Raw genomic sequence first — 19,312 nt, 5'->3', positions numbered from 1 at the left:
GAAAACAGTACTATGCTGTCTACACTGGCCCTTTTGCGTAAAAGTCTTTCAGAAAAAGACTTTTGCCTGAACAGGAGCAGCATAGTTTTTCCAGAAAAGCACTGATGATTTTACAGTAGATCGTCATTGCTTTTCCAGAAAATCAAGTGGCCAGTGTAGACAGCTGGCAAGTTTTTCTGGAAAAGCGGCTGATTTTCCAGAAAACCTTGCCAGTCTAGACACAGCCATTCAGATTAAGATCCTGATCCTGCAGTTGGATCCAGGCAAGCAAACCCTTGGTTCACAGCAGGTGCAAGGGTCCATCTGCCTAGATGTAATTGCAGGAGCAGGGACTGACTAGAGCCCTGCAAATCTGCGGATATTCACAGTGCATTTTTTTGATGCAAATTCACATTTTGTATTTAGAATTCTGCAAATCTGCAGATATCCACTTTCTATCCACAGATGTGGATATCCACCAATCATTTTTGCTGATGCAGATACCAATTCTGTGTCTGTGCAGGGCTCTACTAATGACTTAAAATCATACATGATTAAGGCAGCCATTAACATTCATACAATCAATGGGGTTGCCTGTGGAATCTGTGTTCTTAGAACTTAATCTAGCTTCAGGTTGCACCTGATGGGGAAGGAAATGGAAGACAGTGTTAGTGGTCATTGCAGGGAATGCCTAAGTTCTCATAAAGACTTGGATTCAGTTCATGGCCCCTGCCAAGCCGCTCTTCTTGTTCTGTGCCTCAGTTTCCCCATTGGTAAAAAAAAAGGAAGGTAATGTTGCAACAAATCTGTGGCCCCTAGGAATCTGTGGTGGCTACTACACATTGCAATGATCACTGCATCACTCAGAATTTTCCCACTTCAAAAATGCCCTGAAGCTAGCAGAGAATCTCCATTAGGGGTTAGCAATATGGCGTCTCTGGCACACAGCTGACCAGTTCCATTTCCCTCCAATAGGGGGCAGCGGTGCTCCTCCATTCCAGCCAGCTCATCGCAGCTTGGCCATGCACACATGAACATGCTTTCAAAGCAGCTGTGACCGGTCACCATTACGGCCTTTTATGGTGGGCTGTAAATTGCCTGGATTCCTTCTTGCCAGGGGCCTGTACCTGAGAGCTATTGTGATTAGTCCATTAGCTCCCAGGAGCACCCCTGGCATGCGTTGCCCGGAAGGGTTAATTACCACTGTGTCCATAGAAAGAAAACCGCCCTGTGCCAATGGAGGCACCTTGCCCAAGGTCAGGCAGACAGAGGCAGGAAGGGAGCGCCAAGCTTGCACCCAACCTGCTTTCCTCTCCCCCTGGAAATGCTGCTAGGCCTGTGGCCAGTTAAGCCCTGGAATGAATTGCCTAGGGCCGTCCTGGACTCTCCATCACTGGACGAGCAGGGTGGACAGACCCCTGCCAGGGATGGTCTATGGTGCTTGGTCCTGCCGGGGTCCCTTCCATCCTAGCGTTCTATGATGGATTATGACGCGCCTCCCCTACCGCTTTCGCGGCACCGCATCCGAGGGACGCTAGGACCCGGCGGGCTCCCCGGCAGCGCCCTGGGAAGTGTCTGGGCTTTGACTCGTCAATTTCACCTCCTGCTGCACCGACACCCCCGCGCAGCCACAGGCAGGGGCAGAGGGGGGGATCCACTGCAGCCCCCAGCACCCGGCGGGCGCCCCCGGCCTGCAGCGGCCGGCGCCAGGAGGGGGAGCCCCGGGAGCGGGTTGCACCCCGGCTGTGCAGCGCCCCCCGGGACCGGCCCGCCTTGTCTCCTCCTCCGCTGCAAAGCCCCAGCTGCTGCGAACCTGCGGCTCCCACCGGGGCTGCAGAGGGGGGAGGAGCAAGAACTTCCCCGGAGTTGGAGCGGGTTGCACTGGGCTCCGGCCGTCCCCGGGGAGGAAGATTGCATGGCCGGGGGGCGCTCCGGGAGGTAGAGCCGCGGAGGAGGAAGCAGCCCGCCCCGTCTGCTTGGCTAAGCACACGCACCTGTTCTCCATTGGGCTCCGGTGCTGACACACCTGGGCAGCGGGGGCCGGCTTGGAGGCAGCGGCGAGCCGCGGGGGAAAGGCGACAGCCACACACACACAGCCACAGCCAGGAGCAGGACAGATTTCAAGGGGGTTCCTCCAGCCTGCACTGAAATATTGATGTTATTTGGCTATTTTGTTGCTGTTGTTGGCATGGGAGCCATCTGGTGAGTCCTCCACAAGAGGGATTCTTATGAGTCAGCTTGGTTCTCACTGGAGAGACCTTCAATTTAAAATCTACTTTCCCCTGCCTGTTCTGAACCTTTAGAGACAAATCAATTTTTAATTGGTGGGAGCGCAAAGCTAGTGTTCCCATTATTTTTGGAGAGGGAGAGACAGACGCCCTCGAAGGCCTACGCTGGCTGTCGTTTTTAAGACCACTTAAAATTAGAATTTGTCAGGGCTCCTTCCAAGACCATGTCCACCCGGGAAAGCGTGCAGATCCCCGACGATCGGGATTTTAATAACTTCCGGACAGAGTGCAACTCGGATGAGGGCTGGAGTCAAACTTATAACAAATCGGGAATCGTGGTGTGGATCCAGATCTTGGAGGTGGAGAGATCTCTGCATAAAATCAAGGTAAGAAAGAGGCTGGGAGGGGAGAGATTGTGGAACGTATCCGCCGGGTCACCTGTGCGCGCACACGCTGTAGTTAAGGGATTTGACCAGGCTGTTTGCCAAATACTGCTGAAGTGGGATGCAATCGACACTCTGCAATTGCCGCTTCTGCATTTTTTCGGTTTCTAGATGTATAGGGCAAGGGCAGGAAGCCGGTGGGAATGCAGGGTTGTGTGGGGGAGTGTTTCCAGGATTGGCACCCCTGTATACACCTGATCAGATCAATGATCCATCTCTTGGCCTTTCTTCTTACATGAGTGGAATGGATTGACTATCTGGCCTGGTAACCTGTTGCCCAGTGACAGGATGCTGTCATGAAATCTCCTTTATATACCTAATTGTGACATACTGAACCGCAGGGGTGTGTGACAAGAGATTTCTTCCTAATCCCCCGGCCTCTTAGTATCCTGGAACAGAAGAATCGTCATCTCCTTCAACTCTTCTGTTTTCGCTAGTGTCCTTGCACATTATGTTCTCTAATCCTGCTCTTGCTGAGCTATTTGTCTCTGTATCTGGGTGCAGTGAGTTCCGCAGGCTAATGACTGTCTTTAACAAAGCATTTCGTGTCCATTTTGAGAGAGGTTGTCTTTGAATTTTGCATGGCCTTCGCCTCCTTGGACAGGGGGAACAGGAAGAGCCTGAAGGTACATCTGCGAGGCCAGTAAAGTATGATGCTGCTCTGCCCACCCTACAGTTGGCTTGTGTTAGTACCTCCTCACCCTACTCTCTCATTGACCAGCGCTGGCTCTGCAGTCAAGGAGCCAGCAGAGGGCAGGGCAACCAGCTCACCTTTCTCAGGCCTGGGCCTCCAAGGTAGGATTTTTCTCCACATCCTGGGAGATCTCCGCTCCGTCGCTTGGCAGACAAGAAGGATCAGCAAAGTCACCTGCCATTCTGAGGCCTGTTTCCACGAGTGGCCTCAGAAGCACGGGGAACTGGAGTGCCCCCTGCAGCATGGAGCGAGGCTAGGGCAGGCCTGGGCCATGGAGCCCAAATTGCAGGGAGAAGCGACCGTGTCCCTAGCCCCAAATCTTCCCGCGCAGCAGCAGCCGTACTCCGGTGCAGCGTGTGATTGGCACCTTCGGTCCCTAGAACTTGCCACCCTGCCTCCCTGTGGCTGGCAGATGCCTTTGGCTAGATGAGTTATACACTCTGCTCTGCTTAATGGGCCTTCTTCTGGCTGTCCCAGCAGGTGCCTGCGCCTCCATTATGCCTTTCTGTCTCCGCCGCCAGCACCTGCTGTCTGCACACCTCAGCCCACAGGAGCCTCAGCAAAGCACTGGCTGTCCAGTGCCAGGTTGAGCAGCTGGATCTATCTTGGATCCTAATGGGATCAGCTGCGGAAGCTCCGTGTCCCGTGGCATGTGTGGGTTAGTAGAAAGTAGTTGAGTGGAAGGATGGGGTACCCTTCTTGGACCAGAGCAGGCTGGGATCATGGTACCATGGGCAGACCTTGTTCCACAAGTGAACTTATTTCCCGTGGTACGCGTTCTCAGGGAAGCCACCATGGCAGGGTCTGAAAAGTGTGCGCACAAGGAGCAGTGTGGAAAGAGTACGTGATAGTCCCAGATCCATGACTGCTTAGTTTCCTGGGTGCTCAGATACTAAGCCATGTCAGAGAATAGGACTCGGTGTCTTGGTAGTAATTATCTGTGTTACGGGCGCACCCAGACGACCTGATCTGCATCAGAGCAAGGTGCCGTACAAGCACAGAGCGAGAGATGTTGGGATTGGCCAGAAGCTGACAACGGGCCCATGGGCTTACCAGCCCAGCTTACCACATGTCCATTGCTGTCACAGGGCTCTCGTGGTGTCCTCGTTTAGAAGTGGACACGTGTCTCCTTTGCAGATCCCCTTCCCCAACTTGCACCAGCTGGCTCCTTTATGGGCAGCCTCAGCTGCGTGGCCGTAGGCTGAAGGGGGCAGGCGGACTGAATGCCCTACTGCGGCAGGCTGGGGCATTGCATGAGCTGTGCTGGATCTCTTATGCGGCTTGGAAAAACTTGGCAGACACTTAGCTACTGGGGGCTGATGAGGTGGTGGGGAGCTCCAAGGATCAGCTTCCAGTGGTGGCCCCTGGGGGAGGAAGCCACTTTTGGGAAAGAGGAGGCTGCTGAGATTTCTGCCACAGTGGGTAGCTGGGCTTCCTCTCCCATCGGCTTCCACTAACAGGCATTTGAGACAAGAGAGGAACCTTCCTCACCTTTTTGCTTCCCGTCTCTCCCGTTAAGCCTCCTGGCCTTGATGACACAGGGCAAGGAAGGAGCCATCTTTCTCATCCTTCTCCCCTTCATCTTGGGTGGTACTCCTTCTCCTGTGCCTGCCTCTGTTCAGCGCTTCCCCAAACTCACCTGATTTCTTGACCATTTCTCTGCTGCCCTTTCGGTTCCGGATGGCAGCTGCAGAGTGTTGTTACTTTCACTTGGCAGCAGCCTGACAAACTCTGAGCAGCCAAAGAGGCACTAGAGCTGCCTGCAGGTGGACCAAGGAAGACTGCACTGTATGTTCCTCACGGGGAAGGGTTTCTTTGCCGTGGGAAGGCCTAGACACTCAATAGATGTTTGATTTTTTTTTTTTAAACCAAAAGCTCAGATTTTGCAGAAATCAGTGGCTTCGGCTGCTCTCCAGAGCAGAGAGCCTCCCCCTCACCAGTTGTTTTCAGTAGGTGACTCGAACTTGAAAAATTCACTGTGGGCAAACCGAAGGCTTCAGCCAGTCTGGGCTGTCAAAATGACACGTCACACCCACGCAGCATTCCGAAGTCATTGGACTGGAGGCAGGAGAGACCGGCTGCAACGCTCTGGTCTGTGCTGTGCAGCAGGTCAGTCTGGGTGACGACTGTGTGCATCACGATCGTCCCGACAGGCCTTGAATCCACAGAAAATGCTCACACAGGCTTGTGCATGTAAAAAACTGCCAGTGATCCCTGATGCTTCAGGAGAAGGGGAAAGGTCCATAATGCGCTGGCTGAGCGGTGCAATTTTATAACAACACTTAGTGCTTCCCTAGCATCTGACGCTTGAATTAACCTCACAACCTCTGTCCCCTGTGGCGGATGGAAGCAGGTTCTCATCCGTGGACTGACAGACACCCAGCGAAGCTAGCTACAGCTTTCCAAAGGGGACCCTGATTTGTAGCTGATTTAAATATCTAGAAAAGCTTCCTGTGGGTAAGGCCAATAGGACAATGGAATAGATGCCTGGGTGGTGGTGGAAGCAGTTTTCGGAAGGAGGTTGGGTAGCCATCTGTCTTGCAGGGTTTAGATGCAACAAAGCCTGTGTCTTAGCAGGGGTTACACTGGATTACCCTTGTGGTCCCTTCTAACTGTTTCTGCCCTGGGATGCTTTAGGCCTGGCTGTTCAGAGGTGCCCACAACTCCCCCAGATGGTGGTGGGGCCTCTGCTTCTCTGGAACCAGGCCCTCGGGGCGTTGTGTCGGGCACTCAAAACCCGCAAGTCTCCGAGGGTGTGTTCACGCAGCAGGGTGTACGTTGGAATAAGCGACGCACCTTCAGCTACATCCATTGCATAGCTGAAGTGGAAATAGCTTAACCTGGCTTTTGGTGCCGTCTGCGCAGTAGGAAGGCGAAGGAAGAGCACTCTTCCTCCGAATTCCCTTACTCCCGTGAAATGCAGGTTACAGGAGGTGGAGTAAGAGGTCCCCCAGCTCGACATTACTTTGAAATGCCGGCTTGCAGTGTCGACACACTCTGTGTTAAATACCGTTGCTGTGTAGACGTAGCCTGAGCGATCTGCCCCGGCGAGTCACTGTTCCAGCCTCTGGTCCATATGGTGTGTGCGTCTGTTGACCATACGTCTTGCCTCTGGGTCCGTGTTTACAGCCCTCTCCAACGCCAAGTGCTCTCTTACGAGTGGGTCTTTTTCCTCTAGCCGGGAGCATGTTTTGCTCTGAAACAGGGGTTGCCTCTGGTAGGCTGGGAGCTTCGAAGCAGCTGCTCCTAGCCCTGACTGCAACCTTGCTTGGCTGCAGCTCAGACGTGAATGCTCCGGCCTGTCGTTGCCCAGCCGCACGGTGCACTGCAGCTGCAGAGCCAGCCAAGGGCGGCTCTCCTCCACCTGCCGCCTGAGACCGCTGCTGGCTGGGAGGGGGAGGGGGACTCTGATGGCTGGGGGGCTGGGCAGCTCCCTCGCGTCCGGGCTCGGGTCGTGGAAAGGAGAAGAGATCTGTATGTGCTCCACCCTGAGGCAGGGCGGTGGGTCAGCTCTCTCCACTTCCCCAGCGGCTTGGGACCCTTCCTCCCTGCCCTCTCCTATGCGGTCGGCGCACAGAGTACCTGCAAATCCTTGCATGAAATTGGAGCTCCCCTCCCCTGGCTGGAAACGCCATCCTGAGGGGCGGACGCTCGCAGTCCAACTGCTCTGTCTGTGCAGGAGAGCCCTCTCCAGACCTGCGGTTTGTCCGGCACCAGGGTACCGGAGCCATCTAAGCCCCTGGCTGCCACCGGAGTTGTGCGGCAGCAGGGAGAGCTGCCTTCCTGGGCATTAACCACACATGGGCCTGCTGCTGGCCTCGGTTTCATTGGTGTCTGTGGTTGTGTGGGTGCCCCCAGCTCCAGACACGAAACGGTGCCACAGCTGCTGAGCTGGCCTGGGAGCTGGAGCTGACTTGGGTTTGGACAGGAAACCTCTAGGGGACACCTCACCCACTGTGGGAAGTGATGTCACCGGCCCAGCTGGCGCATCCCGCTCTGGCACCGCGCAGGTGGCCTGTCTATGGGACGATCCCTGAAATTGTCCCTTGTGGGCTGTGATTTCCTGTGGCACCTATTAACTTGTCGCTGCCACGCTCTGGCTGAGGGGCTAGGCCAGGGGTGGGGAACCTTTGGGGGGCCGCTGACCCACAGAAAAACCAGTTGGGGGCCGCACAAAGATAAGAAGCAAAAAACTAAACAAATCACCTGACTGAGAAGCAGAAAGACACTCCCCATGTTCCTCTCACACAGCAGAGCGTAGGGGGGCCAGGCTAGTAGATCTGGGGGGCCTCACTAGTCTCTGGGGTGGGGCCAAGAGGAGGGGTTCAGTGTGTCAGAGGGCTGCTGGGAAACAGGCTTGGGGTGGGAGGTCTGGGTAGGAGGGGGGATGTAGGAGCTGGCTGGGGATTGGGATGGGGGTGTGTGGTAAAGTGCAGGAGCAGACTGGGATGGGGGGAGTGGGCAAGAACAGGGTGGGATGTGGGGTCTGGACAATACTGGTGGGGGTCCCCAATGTTCCGGGGGAAGCCTCAAGGCTTGGGGACTGGATCCAGGCATGCCAAGGGCCGCCCCTGGGCCAAACTGACTTCGGTTCCCAGATCAAAGCCACCCCCTGCAATTTCAGCCTGGCATTCTGCTTCCCTTGGCGCCCTGGTCTCCGGGTAGCGGCGTTGAGTGCCGTCTGGCAGGGGTGGGGAGTCAGGGCTGTGTGTGGCGGAAAGCACTCTCGGCTCCTTGGGGGATCAGAGGCGCTCCGTAAATTGCTGTTTATCCGAGGGGCTGAGCTGAATGGCACCATGCGGAGGGTTTCTCCGAGCGGCAGTGGCGGCCTGTGAATGAGAGAGGAAGGCAGAAGAGCTCTGCCTGCAGTCGGGTTGCGTCATGGAGCATGATCTCCTGTAATGATTAGCCGCCCACCAGAAAAAACAGCCTGAAAACCCACACGAGGCTGCGCTGACTTGGGCTCCAATGACACGGTCTGCACACAGGAAGCGCGCCTCCTGGTTAATAATTAACTCCCTTCCTAAGCGATGGGGGGTTTCAAATAGCTGGACTCTGCTGCCCATTCTCAGCAGGGGTGCAAAGCAGGGGGCCAAACGGATTGGTGACAAAAGGAATGAAAGGTTACTTCCAAGGAGGGGGCAGGGAGGAGAGAGAGGCCACGCTGACGGCCTTCCCAGGAGCAAAGCTAACACAGAATAAACTTGGGGGGGGGGGGGGGAAGGTGGCACCTTTTTGGGGGGCGGCGCGGATGCTTGTTTGCACCCAGGGACTGGCAGTCCCATGCTTGTGTCCTGGGCTGTTGCAGCGTCTGTCTGCTGGCAGCCGAATCCCGTGGACTAGAAACCCGACTAGTCGGGTTCCCAGAACGGCTGGCAGGTGTGTGGGCAAGCCAAGGAGGGTGCAGTGACGGGGGGGGGGGAGGGGGGAGGCTGAGTCTGTATTGAGGACTAGGAATGAGGGAGAGATGAAACCCCCCCACCACCACTGGACTCTACCTAGCGTTATGGGGCAGAGACAAGCTTTCTGTTCTGTCTGGGCAGCGCCTAGCAAAATGGGACTCGAAGGGGCTACAGCCAGCACTTGCTGGGTCACGCTGGCGGCAGAGGTTGCTCTGTCACTGTCCTGGTGGTCTCCTCTCACAGGACCTGTGTAAGCCAGGGAGGGGTCCTGCTATGTGGGGGGGAGGGGGACGTTTTCCTGGCTTCTGCACCACCCTGGTGAAATAGGCCAACAAAAGTATCCGGGTCCCTGCTCCCGCTTCCTGTACCCAGAAGCTTCCCCTTCCACCCTCCAGTGGGGCACAGTCCTTGTGACCCCAACCAGGCGGAGCCCAGGATTTCTGGGGCTCAACCCCCCTGTCCCACCCTAGGGCAGGGGCTGGGTGTCCCCAGGCTGAGGTGTTCTCTTCGCATTGAACACAGAGTTCAAAGCAAATGTAATTTAGAAAACAACAATCGAAAAAGAGAGAGCGAGGAAAACCCCTCTCTCTAGCACGGAGACCTCACCCGCTATGTCTCTGGGGTGTCAGGACAATTCACAGTCTGTTCCATGCAGGCCTCCTCTTCCAGCCCTCGCTGTGTGGCAGGGGTGCTGCAGGTCAGACACTTGCTCTGGGTGGCAGGATCCTTCCCCCTCCCTGTCCCCCAGGTCTGGCCTGCCAGGCCTCTTGGCTGGTGGAGTCCCTCTGTGCTCTACCCAGGATCCTCTGTGCTGCTCCAGCTCCAGTCTTTGCTGCGCTGCCTCCAGCGCCTGGGCTACTTCTCTGGCTCCGTGGCTGCTGCCCCGCTCCCAGCATGGCTCTGCTGCTGGGCTGCGTCTCTGGCACACTCTGCCCGCCGTGGCTCCTCCCCAGCTCAGCTCAGGCCTATGCTGTCTCCTTAACTCTGCCCCACACAGTCTGACCCTGGTAAATCCAGCTCACTGGACTCTCCCTAGCTTCCTCACTCTATCATTGGCCTCCCTGCCCTGTCAATCAAGCTGGCCTGGAGCACTGGCCCCGTCCCATTGTTCCTGGGGGCTGTCCGTCTCAGGCTATGTCTATACTGCCATTCCCTTCTCTCTGCCCCCCCCCCCCCCCCCCGTGGAAGGTATGCAAATCATGCTCTCATTTGCATATCTTCTGGTGATCCTTTCTGCGGAAGAGGTTTTGCCACTATAAAGCCCTGTGTAGACGGGGCCATTTGTCGGAACAAAACCCTTTTTTGCAAGATCCTTTATTCCTCAAAAAATAAGGCTTACAGGATCTTGCGAAAAAGGGGTTTTTTTCCCCCGACAAATGGCCCTGTCTACACGGAGCTTTTTAGTGGCAAAACCTATTCTGCAGAAAGGATCTGCAGAAGATATGCAAATGAGAGCGTGATTTGCATGTCTTCTGCAGAAACCCCCGCCCCCCTTCCCCCCCCCCCCTCCCCCCCGGCAGTATAGACATAGCCTCAGGGTCCCGATTTCTCATAGACCCTTCCCTTTCCTTTTGATACTGGGAACTAACTAACCAACCCCTCTTCCCCCTCCCCCCTGAGATTTATTAAGGGGCCTTTCCAGCTTAGCGGATCACCGTGGGTGCTCAAAAGCAGGGGGCGTGTGGGAGGGGCCTTGGACCCCTCTCACCCTGGCAGACAGTGCTCTGCAGCTAAATTACCCCTTTACACCCCAGCTAATTAATATGGCAGCAATGTCTTGGTTACACAGATGGTGAAGCCTGCAGCAGAGCGAGTGTCAGGCAGCCGGGGGAGCTGAGCTAGAGCCGCCAGATCCCTCAGACATGGGGCAGAAAAGCCAGTTCGGCTCCTCCTCAGAGCGCCTCGGAGAACTCTGCAGTGTGTGGGGGGGTGTTGGCTGGACAAAAGCTTTCTCCCCATTGTACAGTGGGGGAAACTGAGGTACGGGATAATGGAGTCTGTGGCACAGCTGGGATTTGAACCCAGGTTTCCTAAGTCATACCCCCACCGCCCCTCAGATTCATGTCCACTGAGATCCGGCCTTCTCGGGAAGGTCTGTTGTTCGTCCTGCAGCAGGGACGTGGAGCCTCCACCATGGTACAGGACACGGAGAGACTGGACAAATTGCTGTGTCCACACAATGCAGGTGCCAGTTTTGCAGCTGTGAATGGCAGAGCCGCCCCGGCTGGGGATGGGCCTGCTTTGTCTCTGGCTGGAATGGGTCCCTCTGTCCCTCCCAGCCGAGGCCTGTGGCTTGGAGATGGCTCTGAAGGAGGGTGAAGGGAGTTGGGGTGGAGCAGCGGGGTGGCCTGTAGCCCATGCAAGCCCTGCGGATGCCCCCAGCTCCCTGGCTAGGCTGGGGCAGCCCGGGGCAGGCTGCGATCTCTGATCCGGCCCTGGCGCCCTCCGTGGCCAGTCGGCCTCCTTGTGTGCCTGGGTTTCCCGTCAGGCAGGTTCTGCCGCCCGCCTCGCTGGAAACCGCCCCCGCTCCTGAGCACAGGGCGGACTCCAGGCACCCGTAGCCTGCGCAGCCCTCGCAGGTGGCAGACCAGGCTGGTGGGGGGGAGGGACTAGAAACTGAGGGGGGTTAGAGATACCCTCCCCCTTCGCCCGCCGCAGTTCGGTTCCAGTGACAGACTGCGCTCTGGATGGAGCTTTGGGTGCCTTGCGCCTGCCATATGCCTGGGAGGGGGAGGGGCCCACGTGGGAGCATCACCCCATCATAAAACCTCACCGTCTCCTTTGCTGCAGCTGCCGTCTCCCTCCCTGCTCCTTTTGCTCCTCCGCCGCTTTCTCTCTTCTTCCTCCTGGCCCAGCCGCCTTTCCCCAGCTCCTCTCCCTGCGGCTCCATCCCGCTGCCCCTGCTCCACCCAGCTGTCTCCTCTGGAGCCCTGGGCTCTGTGGGGAAGCAGGCAGCTCCTGGGGGTGAAGGAGGTGGCACATTCACATGTGCATGCTTGGTGGGGGCTGGACCAAAGACCTTGAATGAAGGGCATAGGGTAAATGCGCCCATCAAGCCATCCAGCGAAAGCATGGGGGGCGGGAGGGGTGTTGTGCCTCATTTTTTCCCCTATGGCTGCAGGCAGATTAAAGAAAACTCCGAAGTCTCTCAGATTTGTTTTTACGTTTGAAATTCAGGTCTCGTCTAATCCGTTTCTTCCCAAGTCTGCATCTGGTGGAGAACCTGGCAGATTTATGACAGCGGAGTGAGGGAAAGCTGATACTCTTAGTCCCACTATTTAAAACCCAGTGCCTATGACTCAGATGCAGGAGAAACATTTGGGGGGGGGGGGCAGAAGGTCTTTGTTAAAGTTTCAGCCTCCCCTCTCCCTTGGTAGTGGGGAAGGACTTAGAGGCTTGTGCGACTTCATCTAGAGGTACACGAGAGGCTACAAGTATTAACGTTGAGGATATGAAACATCCATGCTTCAGGGCATGCACCCCCCATGGTCAGGAAGAAACTTCCTGTAGGAACAGATAATTCCCAAGTGGGTTGCTAAGAAGTCTCTGGCACCTTTTTAGAGCAGCCTGTGCTGGTCGCTGTGAGAGATCGGTCGTTGGGGCCTGTGGTCTGAGCGCTGGTCCGGCATTTCCTGGGTTCAGTTTAAGGCAGAAAGCCACTGCCCACGCCCGAGCCCATGGGGGAAGAGCAGATTTGACCTTCCTGAGCGGACTGAAGCTGTCGGACTCCCCAGCGCTTGCCACTTTGACGCAAGGAAGAGCGTATGTCCAGCGAGCCTTGCAGGGGAGCTAGCCAACGCCAGGGAGTAAAATAACCGCGTCCGTCTCGGCAATGAGAAATGACAGGCCCTGAGATCTGTCTTAAATCACCCAAACACTCCCCCATCGCCCAAAGCCTCGAGTGCCTCCCTGCTCCACGGCGACACACAGCAGCGTATTTGGGTCACTCCCTTGCCAGCTGCTGTGCAGAAGCTCTGCAGAGGCCCGGGAGGGCTGCGTGCAGCAAGAACCGCCGGACGCCATGATGGCAGCCTAGGGCCCATCAGCAAGCGCCGTGCGGTTGGGAGTCTTGCTGGAGTCAGCCAAAGCATGTGGCTTGGCAGTGCGTTTGCCCCATGCGGTTGGGAAACCCTTTCATTCCTCCCAGGCACCCGGCGTCCACTCCTCCCCGCATCCTTGACCAGCCATGGGCTCTGCAGTCGCGGAGACGCGGGGTGGGCCCAGCTGCCAGTGCTCTAGGCTGGACGTCTGAACAACAGGGAGGATGCTCGTTCTGTGGGTCAAAGCAGAGTGATGTGTCGTGGCTAGAGCTGGAGATCAGGCGTTCAGGATTCCTGGGTTCTATTCTGGGGCTTTGCCACTGCGTTGCCATGTGACTCTGGGCAAGTCACGTAGCCTCCCCGTGCCTCAGTTTTTCTAGTTGTGAGATGGAGACAGAAAGGGGCCTTCCTCCAAAGGGCTACTGGAGAGGGCGACTTTGTCGGTACCTGGAATGTGCACTGAGGTGACTGATGCTAGAGGGGGTTGGTAAATGCTGGGACGTTGGAAAGCAAAGCAGTGCTAAGTGCTTCCTCTTCCCTCACCCCCTTTCTAAGCTCATTGTGCAGCTTCTGGGGCGGGGATAAGAACCCGCTTGGCCTGCAGGGGCATTAGAGCACCTGGAAGAGCTCGCTTTGCCTTAACATCCCTGCAGGGTGGCTGCATTCCCATGCTGCACCAGGGGCTGGCTGTACAGGGCCACTTGGACATTTCAGTGGCGCCTAGACACTATGGTGATGGGCACACTGGCGATGTGTTGTGGTGGCATCGATGTCGCTCAGACTCTGCCCTGCGCTAGCACGTTTGGGTGAGACTCCCCTGGCAGCCACTGAAGACTTGCAACCACCCTGTGATACGGCTGCTCTTGCTGCCCTCAGTTTACCGCTGGGGAAACTGAGGCAGAGTGGTAGTAACATTTCCAAGACTGGACGGGGAGTCTGTAGACAGAGCTGGGGATTGACTCCAGCTGACGCCTCCTCCCAGTTCTTTGCCTTCCCCGCAAGATCTGCCTTGCCACCTTTCCTCGACACTTCATCGGGCTAGGAGGGACTTGGAGTCTGTCTTGTAAAGGGGTCTTGCGGAGCAGCTGCGAGCCAAGCGCCTGTGGCTTTGGACACAGGTGGCCAGCGAATGGCACACTGCAGTGATTATCCCACTGACCTGGGATTGGGAGACCTGGGGTCTGTTCTCAGCTCAGGCACTGAGTGACCTCAGGCTGGTCCCATCCCTTCTCTGTGCCTCAGTTTCCTCCCTTTCTCATCTTGTTCTCCAACACTAGCTCCGTGGGGCACTGCTGTGTAGACACCTCCTCGATGTGGTGATCGGGGTAAAGCCAGGGTGCCCACGGCAGGTACCTACGCTAGCTTTGATGTCACTGGCCCAGGTACGGATGGCCGCAAAGCCACGGCAGCCTAGGGGGTTTGGATGCTGGGTGGGCTTGGACAGTGCAAGCTGCCAGCTCGCAGCTCTGGGTTTTCATGCCACTGAGGGGAAAGCCAGCTCAGCTTTGCCGTCAGCTGCTGCAGCTGCAGCTGCAGCTCCACCCAGAGCGTGCAGGGCCAGCAAGCCGAGTGTCGTTGTTCTGTGTTCGGGCAGCCATCCTGCCCTACCTCGCTGGCTCATTCCTCCCCACCCCGCTGCTCCTCCCGCCCGTGAGCAGCCGAAGAGTCAATATTGATTCAAGGCTGCAGCATGCAGAGACCCCGGAGACTTCCCGGATCTGCTGCCTGTGCCTGGCAGTGCTGACATTTCAGTGCCCTGCCCTGCCCACGTCCAGGCCGTTCCCAGCAGGCCGTGTGGGACTGGTGTGTCTGGCCCAGCTGCTGCCGAGGATCAAAGTGCCGGCGTGGGTGCCTGCCGGTGTGGTGATACTAGGAGTCATCCCCCGGCGGGCTCCTCTCCTCTCGCTGGAGGCAGCTGACTCACCCCGTCGGACCAGTTCTGGCCAGTGCGTGACACGTAGGCATAGACGCAGGCGCTTCGAGTCGGCTGATCCCTTTGTGCCGAGTACACGATGTGACCCCCCACCACTCGCTGGGACTGCAGTGCCAAAATTGCATCGCCTGGAGGGAGTGCTACCTAGTGGCTAGAGCTGTGGGCCGGGAGCTAGCGAGCCTGGGTGCCAGTCCCTCCTCTGCCACCTTTTCATTCTGTGAGCGTGGGCAACTTGCTGTGCCAACCTGTGCCTCAGTTTACCAATCTGTCCCCATTCATCTTAGAGAGGTCACGGACAACAACATGGTCTAGCAGCTAGAACAGGAACCCGGGAGTCAGGAGAGCTGGGTTCTCTGCCAGTGACCTCGGGCAAGTCATGCGCCTGCTCCCTGCCTCAGTTTCCCCACAAGCTTTTGTCTGTCTTGCCGACTGAGCTTGGAAACTCTTCAAGGCAGGGACCACGTGCCTGAGCGTGTGTCTATGCACCCCCCTAGCACTGATCCAGTGGGGTCCCCGGTGCTCTTGAGCAGGCCAGTCTTGTTGCTCCCTTGTGCTTCCCCATCTGTCTCTGCCCAGCCATTCTTAGACTGTAAGCTGCTTGGGGCGGGGACTCTGTTCTGCGTGTGCAGCGCCTGGCCCAGGATGGGCTAATGGGCACAATGGTGACCCATGTTCCCTATAAGGTGATCACTTGGCGGTCACCCCCACCTCCTCCAGCCCTTGGGAGCGGTCTCGAGTTCTCCACGCTTTCCCGTATGCCCTGCAGTGACACCCCGCGCCACCCATTCTGCACCAAAGCTGGCCCTTTCTCAGACCACTTCCCTGGCTGCACCCGCCTCTCCCCCAGTTGCTGTTGCCCATATCTTGCTCTCTGTGCTGGGAGCCCAGCTCCCTCTGAACCAGCTGCTGTGCAGTTCCCGGGCTCCCCTCCCCCACTCCGGCGCTCTGGTCTCGCCCTGCCCAGCCCCAACTTTGTCCCTCACTCCCCTTTAGCCAGGGGAGCAGGGTTCTGCGGGAAATCCCTGTTTCCCTTCCTTGTCCCGCTCAGATGCACATGTCTTCTTGGCAGCCCGGTCCCCCGGGAGGCCACAGGCTTCCCTGCTCCCCTCCAAATGGTGCATCTGTCCGCAAACGACACCCAACGTCCAGGAGCAGTGCCGGCTGGGGAACGCACCTGCGGGCTGGCAGCCAGGCAGGTCTGGCTCTTCTTCCTGGCTCTGGGCATGTCGCTTCATCACGTCGTGCCTCAGTTTCCCCGTCTGCGAGATGGCTTCACCGGCCCCTCCTGACTCACCTGGGAGGGGTGGGATGTGAGGATTGCCGTCCTTGGAAGTCAGGAGAAAAACCTGCTGAGCCCCAGCAGAGAAAGGACACGGCTGGGCCAGGGTCCAAACCCCGGCCTCAGCCTGGCGCCAAAGTCTGGATCTGGCTGCGCAGCTCGTCCCAGCGGTGAGCTGTTCACGCGGTTGCCTACGTGTGAGCCCATGAAACAGCATGTAACCTCTCTGGGGAGTGCAGGGGTTAGTTCTGCCCTTCCCCCTCCACCGCCCCACTGAGGGAACCTGCCTGGGGCAGGGGGAGTCTGGGGGCTCTCAGCAGTGGCCTGAGTGGGTGAAGGGTCTTCCCAGAGCTAGCTCAGGGCCAAGCGCTTCTGAAAACGCAGGATCTACTGAGGGAGGCTGGGTTCTCCTGCCTCGATCGTGCTGCCGCATATCGGGCTGGCTCTGGGGCGGGACACAGGCTGCTCCTGAGTAGAACCTGGCTTACCATGTGTCTCGCAAACCCAGTGTCCCAGCCATTTTGTCCGCTCTCGGGTCACAAGCCGGAGGTAAGCGTGATCTCGTCTGGACTGTGCTGGCCCAGGCGACCTGTGTTCCAGTCCCACTCCTGGCCCTGACTCACGGTGTGCTCTGGGGCACCTCCCCTATCTCCCAGACTTATCCAGCCCCTCACCATGGTGTCTGATCTCCTCAGGGCAGGGGGGGAGGGAGAGCTGGACTAAACGCCCTCATCCAGCCTTAAACTTCTGATTCCATTCCTTGTCACCCCTGGGGGCCAGGCTGTGATCCTCATTGTACAGGTGGGGAAACTGAGGCACAGAGCGGCCAAGTACCTGACCTGAGTCTGGCAGGTCCGGGCCTTGCACAGAAGTCTCGACTAGTGTCCCGAGCATCCTTCTTGCCTTTGTGGCTCCCTCTGTAAAACTGCGCCCGCATTGCTGCCTACGTGTGGATGTGAGTGCCAAGTGGCGGTGCCGACATTCAGGCTCGGATCCAGCTCACACGGCTCTGCTAGTGCCTGTGCTCCATGTTTAATTCAGTGCTGACAGACACGCTGCGTAGCCGGTTAGTGCAATGGGATACATGCTAGATAGGGTGGGAGCAGGCATCACCGGTGTCTGCCCACAATGTAGCCCCCTCCTCTAATTCCGGGTGTGCTAGGAGACGGGCCCGGCCCTCTCCCCGCTGGGCGCTGGACTTTGCCCCCTTTGACCGGCGAAGGTCAAGGCAGAAGTGGCTGTCACTGCCGGTTTGGGGGGTATCCTCGTGTATCAGTATCGCTGTAGCACCAAGGAGCCCTCCGCACGCCTCCGTGGGGCTAGGAGCTGTACAAACACCCAGCTATGCTTTCTGCTGGAGGAAGCCGTGTGCTTCAGCGGACTGGACCCTGGACCGGGAGATCCTTGTTGTAACCCCAGGGGTTCGCTACTTCCCCTCACCTCTCCGTCCGTCTGGCCTGTTGAGACCGTAAGCTGCTTGGGAAAGGACTCGCCATGTGCTGGACCAGGGCCCCACTTTCCCAGAGCTGGGGCTGGGAGGCGCTTCTGTCGTAACTGCACCCCCGCATGCTCCTCTGAGGGGAAATAGCAGAGACCTCTGGGCTCATGCTGTTGTCTTGTTGCACCCTGTGCTCCCTGGCCTCCGCTGTGGATTTGGATAGTCTCTGGTAATGTGGGTTACACTCCAGGCAAAATCTTGGCTGTGCACATCGGGGAGAAACAGCCACTGGCTTGGGGCTGTGACCGGCTCGCCACGGGCCAGGGTCGCCTCCCCGTGAATAGCTGGCAAGGGGGCCTGCCGCTCTTGCCATTTCAGTGGCTTGGCCCAGGCAGCTCTACTAGCGTCGTATGCGCCCAGCGCGAAACCCCGGTTGTTTCCCAGGCGGCTGTAAGCCCTAGTAGTTAGTGCCCCAGACGGCCGCGCGGAAGAGCAGAGCTGCAGTCTCTCCGACCTGCAGGGACAGGGCTGTGGCGCTCTTGGCCTCTCCAGGAAGGGAGTCTCATGTGGCAGGCTGATTGAGGGCCTGCTCCTGCTTCCCTGACATCCACGGGAAGCAGGAGCAGACTAACCCTTGAGGCAGCATGGGAAAGCGGAGGTGGGTCAGGTAAGGCCTTCAGGGTTTTCCCTTTTGGGGGCACAGTGGGGTCTAACTGACCCCCCCCATTTTCAGGGGAAATTGACTGCAGATCCTATGAAGGCAAAGGTCCCTGTTCTATCAGCCGTAGCTTGATGCCAGAACTCCCCAGCCTCTAGGGGCTGGTTGGACTCAGAAACCTCCCCCAACCGCCCTGGGAAGGGTGACTCTAGTAGTAGTATCTCCCCCTTACCCAGCTCAGTTTCCATCACTTCAATCCCAAGTCTCTCCCTCGTACCGCACTCTCCCCTCTCTGCCCCCAATTATCTTTCAAGTGGCAACACGTGGTTGTTTATTGAAGGGCTCCCAACGTATTTTGTACAAACTACCTACGGTTTCTGGGACGGCTTCATCTGTGCTGAAATGCAGCCACTTCTGGGCTGGAACGCGGCAGCTGTTTGGTTTTTTGTGGGGTTTTGTGTGTGTGTGTGGGGGGGGGTGTTTTTTGTTTTTGGTTAACAACTGTGGCCCACAACAAGCTCAGAGCAGAAGAGACGACGTTGATGGTATCCCATGGCGAGGTTGTCAGGATGGAATTACCTGTGTTGGCATGTGCCCAAGATGCAAACGTTTCCTTTGGGCATAAGACCAGCATGTGGCACATCACGTACTAGTCCTGTTACCGAATTTCATCTTGCTGCTCTCCAGTCTCCAGTGCCTGCAGGGCCTCTTTCTCCTCTGTTCCCCACCATGCGTGAAGGCCGAGTCGGGGAAGGCAAACTCCAGCCCCTCTCCTTCCCTCCATGGAGCCAAGTCTGGCTCCCTCCCCAGCCCTTCTAGTGTCCCTAGTCCCAACGGGTGGCGTGGCCCTACCCTTCCCAGATGGCCACGCAGCAACCCGATCCTTCCTGGCCAGCCAGAGAGCGTAGGCAGCTTGGAAGGCAAGGCCTTCTCTTGCCTATGTCATCCACTGCCCTGCTATCGCAAGCCAAGCCCCCTCTGTGCAACTCCCAAGCCAGCTCCCCCAGTGCAAGTCAGCCCTGTTCTGCAGGATTCCCAGCCAGCCCAGCCCCAGGAGGACACGGGGCAGGACGGCGGTTGCACCTCCCACTTGACTCGCCAACGCCCTGCCATTCTAGTCCTGCCCAGCTCTCCTCTCCTGCTACTCCAGGAGATTCGACTTGTGCCGAATGGCTTTGTTCAGGGGACCAATATCTATGGAGCATTGAGAGTTCCCTC

The 19,312-nt window shown here is 57.5% G+C and overlaps 1 protein-coding gene across 1 annotated transcript in view; it reads left to right on the top strand.

Moving 5' to 3' along the window:
- The first annotated feature begins 1,531 nt into the window (after nt 1–1,531).
- Nucleotides 1,532–19,312, top strand: part of STARD10 (StAR related lipid transfer domain containing 10) — a 43,300-nt gene continuing 25,519 nt past the window's right edge. Inside the window, exon 1 of the mRNA XM_075919631.2 lies at nt 1,532–2,593. Within this exon, the coding sequence (XP_075775746.1) occupies nt 2,432–2,593 (162 nt within the window). The 5' untranslated portion in view covers nt 1,532–2,431. The remainder of the gene's footprint in view (nt 2,594–19,312) is intronic.

This window comes from Pelodiscus sinensis, chromosome 1, assembly GCF_052426305.1.
Source record: "Pelodiscus sinensis isolate ZL-2025 chromosome 1, ASM5242630v1, whole genome shotgun sequence".
Taxonomy (NCBI): domain Eukaryota; kingdom Metazoa; phylum Chordata; order Testudines; family Trionychidae; genus Pelodiscus; species Pelodiscus sinensis.
The sequence above is the reverse complement of the archived record's forward strand: the minus strand, read 5'-3'. Positions and strand labels throughout refer to the sequence as shown.